The sequence below is a fragment of the Echeneis naucrates genome, chromosome 14 (genome assembly GCF_900963305.1).
Source record: "Echeneis naucrates chromosome 14, fEcheNa1.1, whole genome shotgun sequence".
Lineage (NCBI taxonomy): Eukaryota > Metazoa > Chordata > Actinopteri > Carangiformes > Echeneidae > Echeneis > Echeneis naucrates.
The window spans coordinates 12,412,570-12,428,502 of NC_042524.1; the positions used below are offsets into that span (position 1 = coordinate 12,412,570).

The 15,933-nt window shown below is 41.3% G+C and overlaps 1 protein-coding gene across 1 annotated transcript; it reads left to right on the forward strand.

Annotated features, from left to right (window-relative positions):
• Positions 1 to 8,419: 8,419 nt before the first annotated feature.
• LOC115054427 (transmembrane protein 47-like) lies at positions 8,420 to 15,439 on the forward strand. The gene is made up of 3 exons (XM_029519669.1): positions 8,420 to 8,729; positions 11,148 to 11,288; positions 14,483 to 15,439. The coding sequence occupies exons 1-3, from the start codon at positions 8,513 to 8,515 to the stop codon at positions 14,662 to 14,664; spliced, it is 540 nt and encodes a 179-aa protein (XP_029375529.1). The 5' UTR covers positions 8,420 to 8,512; the 3' UTR covers positions 14,665 to 15,439.
• Positions 15,440 to 15,933: the final 494 nt, after the last annotated feature.

The following is a 15,933-nucleotide window of genomic DNA, read 5'->3' on the forward strand; positions in this document are numbered from 1 at the left end:
TCTGTGTGTGTCCCTCAACAACTAGGTCCTAATCTTCATGAGCGTGTCACCTTTTGAGACAAGCCACAGTTTGATGCTCTCTGTCTGTTGGAGCTCTTTGTTAGTAGATGATTAAAGTTAAAACTATGGCCTCTTCGAAGTCGCGGATCCTGTGGAGTAATTTCACATTTGCTGCTCTCAACAGCACAAATGTATGTTGAATTTTACATGAACACAAGTCACTTAGTCTGATAGATGCACCGAGGTGATGTCACCACATAGATAAAGCTGAAGGTCATAGTGAGGGAACCAAACACTTCCTCAGTATAAAGCCAACACCGATCACTGTTTCACGTGGATGACATACTGAATTACAGCAAACCTTACTCAACCTGCGGCTGATTTGAATAAAAACTGAGTTAGTTTTTTATTAGTGCAGTATCAATTCCACTGAAAGCTGTGTCAGGGCTGCTGCAGGCTTCGGAGTCCGTGTCATACGTGAGGGAAAGGTGAGATGGGGAGTTTCAGAGCGTCACATGATACACGCAGCAGACTAAAATGTGTCAAGGAAACACAAGCGCAACATCAGGCTAAACATCATCATCACAAATCAACTCCACTACTGTGAAACTTTGTGAAGAGAAATGACCAGTGAGCCCCAAAACCAGGCCGTCGTACAAATGTATGAGGTTGCACAAAGTTCATTTTTAAATGATGCTTGATGACATGACTGCCCTAAGGCCAAATACAGGATGACACTATGTGATGGCATTGTTATTTCAGTGACCACGCACGAAAACAAGAAATACTTTCACAGAGTATGTGTCATAAAGAATACAGTCATTTAAAAAATGACCCTAAACCTTCTGAAAGTTACATCTTTTTTTGTGGTCTGTCCACAAGGGTAATTCTCTCCATAAAAGAATAAGTCAGCTCTTGCAGAAAATTGAGAAAAATAAAACATTTTAAGGAGACTATGAGGATGGTGTACATTAATGATGGTTCATTAATGAGCTGCCCTTTGACACTGAAGATAGCCTTAAATGAGAAGACCAATGGAAAACAGGTCTCCCTGTTTTTAAAAAGCAAACTAAATGAGTTGACTCCTTTCACAGCAGGATGCACTCTCTTTGTCGTCTATTCTGCTCCCATCAGGCAGAAAAGCTTCACTTTAAAACTCAGCTGTTGTCACATTCTGGAGCCTCTCCTTTGCATGTCAAGCATAACTCTAATTCACTCTGATCACTGGCTGCCCCACGCCTCCCTTCGTCAGTCCCTGAGGGTTGCTGGTCCTCTGCCTGCAGTCTTACAGACAGGAGGAGGAAGAAAATATCAGCGCAGGAGGTAGTTTATTATTGGGAGGGGGCGCATATGGGAAGAGGAGCAGATTTGGATACTTGGCTCTCAGTTGGGTGCTGTGTCACATCGTGTTTCATGCCAAAAGTGAACATGGACTCAGGGACTTTCCAAATCTGGTGGCACACAGTAATTTCTTGTTTAGCTATGAAATGTTAGTTAATTGCTTTGTTAGAGTTTTAGTAGTTATTTCTGTGGCTGGTTGACTCGGACATACGTCTGAGAACGTCTTTTACCAACCAAGAGTAAATACCGTATCCCCAAATGTAGTTTTAGAAGGAAATATTTAACACAGAATAGATTTGATGTGTCACCATATTTTGCTCACAAAATCACTGGAAATTGACACATACAGTAAAACTTATATCTAAGTACATAGCAGTACAAATAGTCCTTGACTACAGCTTAACTGCCACCATCAGCCCAAACACAGCGTTGTCGGATTCACATTTGACATATACACACACACTCTCTGCCTTTAAAGCCTTACATCCTTTATTGGAGATGGAGAGAAAATACAGAGTATGATTTTACCACTGCCACTTTGGATAAATGCAGCAGTGAATAAAACTCCCACAGAGCTGGAATTATTCAAGATGAACAAAACTGCCACAACATCAACACACTTTCACACATGATTACTGTCAAATAAAAAGCCCAACAATAACATACAATTTGGTGTTATTTGAATTCTACCTTGCAAGTGTCAGGATGTCGAGGAGCAACTTAATCACCATTTTCCTTATTCATGTTACTGATTAGTAGCGTTTAACATCTCTTCTTTAGATAGACTGTAATGAAGTTAAACTCAGATACACTATACATGCTGCAGCAGATCTGGCTTCACATCAGGTCAGACAGGACTTCCTGGGCAACAGGCACTTGATGAATAACGTATCATTTCAGTTTTTTCCTCTATCAAATGAAGAAACATAAACAAAATAATGTAAATGAACCCAACAGATAAACTACATAGCATGTGTGTCTGATATTTGAAGTGAGTAGGATAAGATTTTAAATACATTTATATTAATACATTTTTGGTGGTCATTCCAGTCAGCCTACAGTGATATAATTCCATGTGCAGTTTCCCAACCTTAATCTGTTCTAAGAAATCACACTGCACCCAGTTTCAGTATCCATATACAGACACTGTGTCTTTGAATCTGCAAACTAGTAGACAGAGAGAACGACAGTGACAGTTTCAGAAAAAGTCCTGTGCTGGCTGTCGATATGACAGGACTTGACGGACTGCAGGATAAGCATAAGTGGTTCACAGCTGGTGTCTGAGGGAAACACGAGAGAGGGGTGGAGATGGCCGGCCGGCAAGGGTAGGAAAGGGGTCTGGTGGTGGAGGGGGGAGGTTGTAGCTATGGCGACTGGTGGAGGAGGAAGTAAACAGATGTCCACAAGCTGGCAGACAAGGCCCAGAGTGGTTGAGCCACTGAGAGACAGGTGGACATCCAGGAACACAGTGGGACTGCAAAATGAGTGTGAGGCCAAGCAGGGCTTTGTGTGTTGAACACAGTCACTAGATTTTCTCATAAATAAATCTGTCAGGCTATAATTTAGTGAATGAGGCCCAGATCTTATATCTTTAGGACATATTAGAGGGATTTGGTAGGTACGGTGGCATCAAATGAAATGTGTTCTTTTCATTGTTCTAAAACACATTAATCAAGCTTGTAAAATGAAACATGGATCTAACTCCATCTGGACTTGTCCACCTCATCAAAGTAACCATTGCATAGTAAACAGTTCAGCCAACTGACGCTGGCTCTGAAAACATAAGAAATCAAACAGCATTTCACTCTCCTCTATTTCCCAATTTGCTGTCTATTGGACTCATGAAATGATGAGACAACAATAAGGAGTGCAGGGAGAAAGCCTTCATCACAGCAGTCAAAACTCATTCATCACTGATGTTCTAATGACCCACTTTTGCATTTTGAGGAGTCGCTGCAGCAGCAGTGCTCTCAGGAACAGTCATGAAGCTGGAAAGCCATCAGTTTAAATCCCCTGGCAAGCTGGTAAATCTGACTACAGGAAGTGAAGGAGACATTCCATCGCCTTCCTCTACACTAACTGTCAACGTGACCTTGAGTAAGGCACTTCAAACCCAGCTGCTCTGAAGCAATTGTAGCATTGAAGTGACTTGGTAGACAAAGTGAAATTTGAACAGGTGGAGGGTTCAAGGTGACTTGGAGCAAACCATATGTGGTCTGAGGATGTGAGGTTCAGGGGACAGCAGCATCAATGTGTAGGTTGATGGAGGGAGGGACTGCAAAAAGCCAAACAAGGCACACAGTCCAGAGAGAATGAATGTGTCTGTGGGGCCACTAAAAGAGGAGAGAGGCTTAATATGAGTGTGTCAGTCAATGAGTGAATGGATCCCTTGATTTTAGAAATGAATGGATTAAAATGTCAGCAACTTGTTAGTCAGCTGAAATTGGTATACCGTTAGTCCGGCTCTCATAATGTTTCCCAGGTGAAATATCTAGATAGGATACACAGGCATTTTGAAGAAGATGCATTCTAATCCTACCCTGACAATGATATGTTCAGAAATTAAGTAAAATGTATTTGCCTTTGAATGGACAGCAATTATTCATATTAACAACCTTCTTGTGATACATTTTGGCAATCATCATACGATTGATTGCATTGTTTAGTTATTAATGATTATTTTTCTATATCAATCAATTCATGTTGAAACTGGTGGTCTAGATAATGCCTGAATGGATGAATTACTAACTTCATCTGCTGGCTAGTAAAGTAAAAATACAGCATTTGCTTCTGAAGGTGGAAAATATAAATACTGAAGTACAGCAGTACTTAAGTGCATTGCTGTGCACTGTTATTTTCCACTACTGACTCTTAATATAGCACCATCATGAGGTCAAATGTTTAACTCCCACCTTCCCCAGCTCTTTCTTTCACTACTAAATGGTAGCAGCAAATTTTACTTCCTAAATATTTCCATTTGAGTGCTTTCTTTGTAATCATGCTGATTCTTTAGCTCCAGGAACTGCTGTCTACAAAGAAACAGGATGGTGTTTCACAGCAGCACGAGTGCCTGTTAATACCCATCTCAAGAGTCCCAAAAATGTTTGGCAAGATTTTTTATTTAATTGATATTTTATCCTTTTGTTTTCTATTTCTTTTGGTCAGTGACTTGAACTGACTGACAGTCAGTGAGTTTCCATCAAAAGCAATTGTATAATTTAATCAAGAGAGTTAAGGGAATGAAATTCCACAACCAAATGAAAGAATCAATGGATGAATGAGACTGTATAGGTTAATAGATCTGATACGTGAAGGTTTTCGTGTTGAAATTGTTGCAATTAATTATGTATACCCAGACCGACCACAGCCTGACTCATGAGGTGTGGTGGTGGTGTTACAGGAAAGAGAGATGAGCAGGGCAGACCTCTGTAATGATGGCAGCATCATTAAACAAAACCTCATCAGTTACCATGGAAGCTTATTCATAGCCAGAAAAACCTTGAGAGGCTTATTCTGAGCCTAATCAGCTGCAGCCTCCACAGGAAGACTATGAGCCACAGAGGATGATGTCATGTGATTTGCAGCTAGTGAAGCTTTTTTATCCTCAGAGACACAATATAACCTGCATCATTATTCCTTAAACTTCTGCTGAATCATAGTGTCATTCACATGTGTTCACCTTTTGTATGTTCGAGCTCTTCCACATTCTCCCTTCATTCCATTGTTCTCTGGTTATTTCACTTCATTCACTTTATCTTTATCACGGGGACAAGGTATTTATCGTTGGATGTGTTAATGCCTGTCCTAGTATGTGTCTGAAAAATGTAACCTGGATATTTAAGACATGGTGGATGAAATAAATCCGGTTAGAATGAGGGAGATGATCCGAAGCGGTAAAGAATGACCTGGATTCCCTTCTTTCAAATCACCATGTGGGGAGTCACTATTGTGCCATCTCAAGTAGCTTTGTCTGCTCGGCAGATTTTCTAATGAGGGGCTTTTGGAGGAGGATGACAGCGCACTCTACGCGCTCTGTCGGGGAGGAGGGGCATTTAAAAGAAATGAGCAGTGCTCTGTCCGCGGATAGCCCTAATACTAGATCCCCCCTACTCAGATACCCTTCTGGCAACTTGGTCGTGCCATTAGAGCTGAGAAGGGTGGCATTAGACTGAAATGCTCATTATGTCAGATACACTGAAAACCTCTAATCAAGGCAACAAATGATAGGGATAGAATTAAACCAAACAGGGCAGGAAAGCAGAAGTGTAATTCAAAGTACTCAGATCAGTTTTGTTTGTACTTTACGGAGAGATGATTTGTTTAGAGACTAAATGCTGTGCTCAGAATATTTACTTACACTGAATTGCTCACAGTAGCAATCATTTATGTTTTCATATAAATCAGTTTGCATATTTCCACCAACTTTTCTAGTTGCTGTAAGACAACATCCAGTTATACTCAATGTCTGTTGGGAAAGAAAATCAATCTTACCATTAACATTATGTGTAATATTTATGTTTCTTCACGAAGAAGGAAGAAAACAGAAGAAGAATGCTTTGTTGAAAACTAGAAAATACATTTAAAAATCTTAAAGGGCAATTACCACTCAGAGCAGATGAGCATAGTTAAATAAACTACAAAATTAAGAGTTAAAATATATGCAGCATAACTTGCAGAGAGGCAGCATGTGCAGCATGTTTCCTAGGTGTAGCTGTTAACAAGAAGGTTGCAGGTTTGATTCCTGGGCCTGGGGCCTTTCCGTGCAGAGTTTGCATGGGTTTCCTCCGGGTACTCTGGTTTCCTCCCACCGTCCAAAGACATCATGTTTGGGTTAACTGGTGACTCTAAACAGTCTGTAGGTCTGACTGTGAGTGGGTGTTGGTCTCTGTCTGTCTCAGTCCCAGTATCGTGGTTAAAGCTTCCTTACAGTTAAAAGTTTAAGAAGTCATTACTCTTTCTTTGAGTTGTGCTGCTACAGATCTAGACTGGTGGGTGCTGCACTGAGCTCCTCTATGCCTATCCCTCCCTCTCTCTCCCTCTCTCTCTCTCTCTCTCTCTCCCTCACATGTACATTGCATCATTACATGTCTTTAGTCTGTCTTTTGTCCCTCCTGTCCTGCTCCATGTTATCACTCATTACTTGCTGCTGCCACAGTTACCTTTAGTTATTATTACACGACTACTCACTTCCCACTGTAACCTCTTCTTCTCCCCTAATGCACATTTAGTCCCTCCTTCCTCTCCTTCGTGCTCGCTCTCACTCTCTCCGACTCTCTCTCTCCACCCAACCAGTCGAGGCAGATGGCCGCCCCCCCCCGAGCCTGGTTCTGCCCGAGGTTTCTGCCTCTTAAAGGAAGTTTTTCCTTGCCTCTGTCACCAAATGTTTGCTCTTTAACAACTCTATGAAGAGTTTGGCCTAGCAGTCTCTTGTAGCAACTTTGTTATGATTTGGCGCTATATGAATAAATTTGATTTGATGTGAGTTGAATTTTCTTGCACTTTTAAAACATCAATGTGTTGTAGTATCAAGGTGCCACCTAATAAGCCTCAGAAAACACAATGAGTTTGAACAGGAGTGGCTCAGGACGCAGCTTTGTCCAATGTCCAACTGGTCAGGCTATTAGATAAACCTCCTCCAGAAGATGGAATTTTATTTCTTTTCTTTTTCTTTTTTTTTTTTGAGCCATATTGGAAACATCAGACTGCATTGTTGTAAAATCTAGTCTAATTTTACACTTGTCGTTTCATTTAGGGGATTTATTAGGTGTTAGGTGAAATTCTGTAGCTGCTCACCGGCGATATTACACCCAGAAAGTGTTTGGGCATGGATGAAAGGGTTATTTCTGAAAGCAGGTGAAAAATATCAGTGAGCGCAGCCTACACATTGGCTGTGTGAGCGAGCCAGAACAGGATTATCAGAAAACAAGCTGAAGACAGCTACCCTATTACAGTGTCACAACGATTTTCAGAGAGCGCTGCATTGTTTATGTCTTTTGTGGTTTAATGTAAACACATAATTTTTTCTGATGATCTTGCTACTGCTCGTATCTACTGCTTACATCCATAAAAACGGTGGTTTAAGAGAGGGAATGGGTGGAAGAAATGATGCTGTTTCATGGACAAATAGCCAAAATGCTGCATGGCTGCCACCTGCTGGAATATTACCACATCACAACATTTCTCAATCAGTCCCCTTTGATTTATCCAACCACAATCTGAAGACAAAGTCCATACATCCTGGCATTAGTCATATCATGTCACAATCATGAAATATACACTGGCCCTTTAGCTCCACATTGGATTATTGTCCAAAAATTGTCCAAAAATTGATGATTGGTGTCTTTACACCATTAATTTGTCTACATGTTGTGATGTGTATTGTAATTGAATTGAATTGCTCTTTGAATGTACTGTGAAAGTGCGATTTGGCTGTGTTGTTATTGCTCACTATTTTCTCATTCTATATCAAGTATATTGTACTGAAAAATCACCAGATAAATATTTTCAGTCGTTAGATAATCTGTCCTCGTAAATCTGTGTGTGTGTGTGTGTAAGTGTGTGTGTGTGTGTGTGTGTGTGTGTGTGTGTGTGTGTGCGTCTATGTGTGAAAAACTTTGTGTAAGGGACTTTTCCATTGACTGACTTTCTGACCTTCTAAAATCATCCCCAAAAAATGTCAAAAGAGGTATTGGGTTCCTAATTTGGCCTTCAAAATAAAAGCCCTACATTGAAATTGACGATTATTTATGGCAGTCTGGTTGAGCAGGATTTTTCGTTATAGTTACATTAAAACCACACAGACTTACATTCTGTAGTAATAGTTATATATATAATATTTATTCAATCATCGGTCCTGTTATTATTATTATTGCTGCTATTATACCAGCGTTGCGTTGCGTTGTTAGATTTTAGTAGTAATGAGTGGACAGAAAGAGGATAATACTATGCTGGCAAAACAATATCCCAGTTTATGTTATGATGGAAGAAAACTGAATAGGAAATAATCACCTGACCTGGAGCCAGGGAACTTAGTGTGAAAAGCCGCTCCAACCGGATGTCTCCAGTTAAACTTTTCCAGCTGGACGCAGACAAAGCGCTGAAGGCTATGGTGGGAGAAGACGCACACACGGACGGTGACTGAGCTGCAGCCGTGTGGTCTCCTCCCGGGAAGATGTCTGTGAACGAGGTGTACGTGTTCCGGCCCTTCAAGCTCATCGCGCTGCTGTGCGTCTTCCTGGCGCTCTGTCTGGACGTGGTGGCCCTGCTGAGTCCGGCCTGGGTCACCGCAGACCACTTCTCCCTGTCCCTGTGGGAGTCCTGCTCCCAGTCCGAGCCACGGCTCCCGACGGAGGAGGCTCCGTGGAGCTGCTTCTCCACCCTCACATCTGGTAGGAAAGACCCCAAACTCAGCGTGCTTTTTTTTTTATGGTTCGTTTGTGTGGTCATTGTTTTGAAGTGTGTAACTTTGCGGGGGGGTCTAGGTTAGGATGCTCTTATTTTGGTGGAGAAAAACTGCTGAAACAAAGTGCTACATCAAGCTGAGCGTCCAAAAGCTGCAGTGCCAGCAGAGCTGTCTTTGTGGAGAAAAAGATTTTCCCAGTTATAAGGAATAACATGCTGCGAAGCTGAAAGTTATGGTTTTCATTTAAATGTGATCCATGCTTTGATTTTAGGACATGTCATTACATCATACTGCTGGAAACAAACAAGAGGGAATATTTGTTGAACTGCACAAACCATCTGACTAACAGCCCTGGCCAGTTTGTTTTAGTTCGGCCCAGACATTTCTGGTTTCTTGTGCTGCTGAAAAATTTCCTCTCTACATACCAGAGCAGTGACGTGGTGTCACTTTGATAAACACACAGGGATGCTCAGCTCTGCCAGCTTGAGTCAACGGATTCATAAGCGAGCTCAGGAAGTTAGAGTTGGGCAGTAGGAGCAGGGTGGTGACCCTGTTCATCTTTGCTGTGAATGATGAGCGACTCATGAGTCAGTGATATGCTGGAGTGGATCCTTTATGAGTAATGAAACATTGTTTAATGGTGAACTCCGTGTTAGTTCCCTTGTTCAGGACAGAAAAAATAACCATCAGATGCTGTAGAAACATCAACATCACAGGTAAGGCACCCCAACCACCAGTAGGCCTTTTGCAGCATCTCTCCCACCATCCACCTCACCAGGAGTCCACCCACCACTACAGACGCCAAGTGACAGGAATGTTTATACATCGAGCCCCTTCCCTTTCCCACCAGGGGAGGAAATCCGTATTTAATGTGCCAGATTTACCAGCATTTGTCTGGTGGCTGGCACAGTCGAGCTCCATTAAATACAAAAGCTCATTGTTTAAGTGTTCATGAAAGGCTGAGATCACACCACGTTGAGTTAATTATAGATTTTATGAATTTTGCCCCAATTGGCTCATGATTTTTGTTGTTTATACTGTTTAACCTTTGTTGCACATCACAGACATGCACAGCTACAGAGAGGGAGTCACAGGCTGGCGCTCTGTTATTGTGGAATGTGTTGGGGTGAATGGGAGGTGGGATTGTCACTTTGAGTTGTCTGCAGGGTTCATTAAAGCAGAAATGGAGGTGTGTGCGCGCGCGCGTGCGTGCGTGCGTATGTCAGGGTTCACCAAAAAGGCCAGGCAGTTTTATTATGCACATACTTTCATACCTAACCTGAGTCTTAAATTTCACCTCATCTTTGGACTAAGGTAGTATGGCAGGCAGGATTTGGTACAGGCCAAACTGAAGTTGACTAAAATAATGCAGATAAAGTGTTTTGACTTTCCGTCTCAGTGAGTGACAGAAAACTATACTTGTGATGTGAGTTTGCAGTTCTGTTCTCTTTGAAGAAGATTTATTTCTCCTCTCTTTTTTGTCAGAAAAAAGTCTCTCCTGAAGGGTGGATCAAATTGAGTTTGAATGTGTCATTGTTGAAATGTTGCTTTTTGAGAAAGGTGAATCAGGATGTGAGCGAGTAAGACACAAACCCAGCAGATTGTTCATTCTGCTTGTTAGCGCCATCAAATGCAAATTTTCCTTTTGAGTTCGGTCTTTTGGGGCTTAGCTTGCTTCTGATAGTGGTAAAGTGGGACATGAAAGAGGGAATACTCAGTGCAGGCAGCATGGAAAGAATACATTTCTGGTTTCAGACTCACTATCAGGGCTTTAGAGATTACAGACTGACTCTCAGAAAGAAAAGACATTAAAATGTGCCGTTTTCAACCGAGTATTGTTTCGGTATTTCCTCTGATGCAGTTTCTGAGTTTTACTTTTCCAGCAGAAGCAACTGCAGTTTGTTTGAAGTAAATAAAATAAATGTGCCATTATAAATCCTGCCGTGGCTGAAATGGACCAACATGGAACGGGCTGGCAACCACAAGCACAAATTAAAAGCTTCATCAGTCTCAGAAATATATTCTTTCCATTCTACTTTGCCTTTAGAATACTGTAAACAAAACATGAAAATGGTGAAACTATTTGAGAAAACATTAATGTGGTTTGAAAAGCCACATTTTCATCTACAAATTAAAAGCCTTTTCTTTCCCTAAAATTTGAAATACAAACTAACCCCAAAAACGTGCAAGTAAGCTGAGGTGCGTTTTTCATCTGATTACATTCTCCTGATGGAGTCCGTGCAGGCCTGAATATGTTCTGCCTCACTCACTTCAGTATGTGGGATCAGCTCTTGTTTAGTGTTTGTCAGCACAGCGGTTCAATTCAACACTGTTGTTTGGTGAATGGAGCTTTTGTTTTTGAGTGGGATGCTTCAGTTTAACCTCCATGTGTCCCGTCCCGCAGACTGGCAGATTGCCACCCTGGTGCTGCTGGTGTCCGGAGCCGTGGCAACTCTTGTGGCCTTTCTGGTGGCCCTTATTTCCCTCTGCCGGGGGACGCAGAGACACCACTACCGCACCGTGGCTGTGTTCCTTTTCACTGCAGGTACGTCTGTCTCTGCTTTACCATCACCCCCTGTGCAGATTCCACAAATGTTCCTCAAAAACAGAGGGATAATACATATACATTCACCACAACCTCAACAATTTCCATTTCGACAGTTTTTAATTTTTTTTGTTCCTGTAGTCAGATTGAATGAAAGGGTGGAGAAGAAAAGGAGCAGCTGAAGGAGGCTGGCCTTGTTGAGCTCATGTTTTCTGCGGTGTGGAGTCTGGGGAACTGCTCACTCGTATGCCAAGAAAAAGCAGCCGCAGAATTTGCAGTTACCACAGAGTTTAAAAAAAACAAAAAAACAACCACAGGCTCCTCACAGCACTGCCTCATAGTTGGATGGCTCATGCAGTCTTTGTGAAAAAGTCCTCTTGTTCAAAGCAAATTTTGACACTGGTTAGGGAAGGTTTATCTATAAAACGTGTAATTAAAATGAAATTTTAGCAGTGATGACACATTGCTGTGTACAACACATGCATCATGGTAATTAACTCCATAGCCAGCTTAATTTACTTTAACAACAGCAATGAAACATGAACCTCTCAACACCTCTCACACAGCTTTATCGGTTTCCAAAATAATACTGTTTTACAGAAGAAACTGGCATACACAAACAGATCTTAAAATCACAAACGATGTTCCTCCAGTTTTACATCCTGAACTTAAAGGAATATTTCTTCTTTCTCTCTGTTTGCAGTCTTTGTGATTTGTAAGCAAGCTGAGATGACAGACTTATAAATTTCATTTACAGAAACTGCTCCACGGGGAAGTACATTTTATTTTCCCCAAGATGGACAAAACATTTGTTTCACATTTGTCCTCCTCAACCCTGAATTCCTTTTGTTGTGCCAATTTATGGTGTATGGAAAAATAAAATACATACACATAAAATAAATACAGTTAGTAGTGGTGTCAGACGGTTCAGAACAAAGCTTTTTTTTACTTGCGTAAGGGGAATGTAAGGTGTAGTTGTTTTGTTTTGAAGGCATCATCCACAAAGGGCCACTGTGTGCAGCGGACTAAATAACCATGTCTCTGACTATAAGCCGTTCACTGAAAAGCATGGGAATGTAGTGTTATCCTTTCCAGTGTGTAATTGCTTTAAGATCCTGGCGAGAATAAGGCCTCCATACAGCAACACAGCCAGCAGAGCGGCAGCACAACGGTGGGTTGTTAAATGCCCCTTGGCAGGACTGTGGCCGTGCGGTATTTATTTTCTGTCCAGAAATACGACCTCAGTGGGCTGCGAGCTCAGCCTGGCCTCCATCAACACCACCACATTCTTGCACTGCCACCGGTCCTCCTGTACGCCCACTTCTGCGTCCTGTAGGAAGGAAAGGCGGAACCACGGCTGCACACAATCGTCTCCCTAAGAGTAACCTGGCATGCACGCAAAGGAGCTGCTGTGAGCGCAGACCACAGCACGCCTTTGATCGCACACATGCGTGTACACCCACAATGACGCTGACACATATACGAACAGTAGTCCGTGCTGCTGAATGATTTAAAAGAAAAATTACTCCCAAAGATTTCATTTCAAGGGCGAAAGAATAATGACGATTGTTAGAAATGTGTTCCACATTTCATAAAACAAAGGAACTGCACTTACTTTCCTTTTGGTTGTGGAAATGCACAGTTTAAGTCAGTCACTGTCAAACATTTTAAACTGAGCAAGAGAGCCACTGGGAGGGACGTCAAACACGTGAAAAGCATTTGAGGCTTCTTTTTATGGAGCTGTATGACTGGATGAACATATGCTTCATCTTCTGAAGGCACTATTGGGTCCTCTCCTAAAATGTGCTCTAAAATTTAATTACACAACACACAGTAATCTAAAAAAAGTCTTTTTTTTTTTTTCAGTTGCAAAATGTTTGTTTTTACAACATGAGGAATAAAGTAAACAAAGCTCTTGCAACCAACACCTTTAATTTAGAGGTCTAGAAAAGTAATAAACACTGTGCTCAATGTAAATAGCTCGACGTTCAACAATTACATGAACATTTTTTACGTATTTGTTTTCATCAACAGGCTTTTAAAACAAAGTAAACATTTTCATCGTTAATCCCATCATGGTAAATCAGAGATCACGTAAAGCAGCAGAAGCACTGACCTCAAGAAGATAATCAGGTTACATAACATTCTCTGGGTACCTTCACTGAATCTGGGGTCAATTTCTTTTTATTTCTTTATTTTCAATCTTTCTGTCTCTGTTCATATCCTGTGGAGGCACAGTCGTTGACAGGACAAGGCCATTACCCCCGACATTTTTCTTTGATCTGAATGTTATATTTTTGTGGAATAAATCTCTTGAATTTTCTGAACATGCAAACCACCTTGTCAAGGGGTGAAACAAGGTGAACCAGAGAAACAGAAAACCTAGTCAGAGGTGGACAAAGGTGTTTCAAAAGGCAGAAAGAAGAAAACTTTGAAACTTTAGCTAGAAAGCGTTAAACGCCATGGTGAGGATAAAGGGAAAAAGGAGGGGACTGCAGTAGAATGAGGAATATGTCTTAGGAATCAGACATTTGCATAAGACATAAAGGCAATAAAAGACGAAACCAGACCCTGTGGATCTTACGGCTCTTGCCACAGACATACAATATGGTAGCAGCTGTGGTGCTGAATGTGCAAGCCATCATCATATTGAGAGAAAAATAAAATAAACTTAAAGGATGATATATCACAGTGAAAGTGCATGTTTTTATGTTGACTGCTCCCAAAAATGCTGTAGCAGTATTTAAGAGCAATGAATAACATCCGAGTTGTGCTGGAAGCAAATGTGGAGAAATTCTTATATTGGTAATAGAAACAGATCTGCAAGTTTTCTTGTTGTGTGTTTGATGTTATAAAAACGTTTTCCAGAAGTTGTTACTGTGTTTACTGATAAATATGCCGATTATTTATTTTTTTTCTCTTAAGTGATCAAGCATTTAATCTATGGAATGCCAAAGCTCAAGCTTGTTGCTTTGTCCATCCAAAAGTTGAAACCTCAAATGTAAAGTTTAATTTACTAAAGCAAGAAAAAGCTTTTACAACTGAGGAGCTGAAACGAGTGGTCGATTTTAATAGCCTGACAAAATGTTTCCGCTCATCTGTAAGTCATGTCATAAAAAACTGAGAGCTGAATTGCAGAGCTGATTTAATGTGAAAGCAACAACATCTGATGTTTGAATCTGTTCTTGTTTCAGTGGTCCTTCAGGCCTGCGCTCTCGTCCTCTACCCGATCAAGTTCATCGATGGAACGGTTCTTCAGACCTATCATGAGTTCAACTGGGGCTATGGGCTCGGCTGGGGAGCCACCATCTTTATGTTGGGTGGCGGGATCCTCTTCTGCCTGCGGACGGACATATACGAGGATGCAATGTACTGAGCCCTCTGCTGCTGGAAATATACGCACCAACACATCAACACATCAGCACAAACACACACACACAGATTCTCACACACAAACGTGCTACTTTTCTTCAATCTGCACATAGCCGGCACACGTGAGCATGTTCCCGTTCCTCTTTCCCTTGCTGTCTTGCTCTCTGTTATTTTTAAACAGGTTCTGAAGGCCTAATTCTGGATGGTGCCCCCGTGCCCCCCCCCACCCCACACACACACACACACACACACACACACACACACACAGAGCAAACGGGCGTCCCTCAGCCCTGCTGGTATCAGCGGTGAGGCGGCAGAGCTAAAGCCCAGAGAGCTTTCTGGACAGGCACAAGCCTCCAGTGCTGGATGTTTCCAGTGCACATTGACCTGGATCTGTCTATTGTCAGAGGAACGGGACAGTAGATTCTCAGCACAGATGTAATTCTGCAGTGGCTGAACATTTAAAGGGGCTGACTTATCTCCACATTTCCTTTTTTATTTTTTTTTTTACCATTTCATGAGGACAAGCTCGCTGTTAATGTATTTATGGTATTATTTCCTACTTTATAAAATTGAAAACCTGACCTTTTTTTCTAGCTGAAGCATATCTAGTGAAACTAAGCCTTCTGATATTAGAAGTGTTATTATGCTGGAGCTACCGAGTGTTTGTAGGTTGTTTGCAAACTCATACTAGTTTGTCTCCAAAAAAATTGTAAATGTGTACAAAGTATTTCTACATGAAGGAAAATCCAGAATAAACAACTGCAGTTTTTGGAGTATTACCTGCTTAAATTCTTCTTTTCCGTGCCACACCAAAAATTAATGGCAAAATTAAAATTATTGCTAACCGCACAAGATGATTAGATTTTTTTATTTTTCTTTTCACTTTACAATTGCCAGCCAGCTGACACACCCATGTCATGTCTTTAGTAGCACATTTTTGTTACGATTTCATTCATGTAATTGATACATTTGTTTGAACATTTAAATTTAATTATGACTGATATACAGTAACAGCCACTGTTAATCATGAAAAATACGAAAACTCTATTTAACTGGTATTCTGCGATTCAAGAGATGGCTGGGGGTTGTTCATTTGTGTTCCTGTTAAACTGTGTTTATGAAAGGCTAATTTTAAAACAATCTTTTGAAGGGAATGGACTGCCACACTTGAGCAGCCTGGTGTAAAGTCTCTCTGTACTAGGCAAATTTCAAACTGCACCAGCTGGTTAAGAAGTCTTCTGGTACTCATAGACAACCCGTTTCTGCAGCT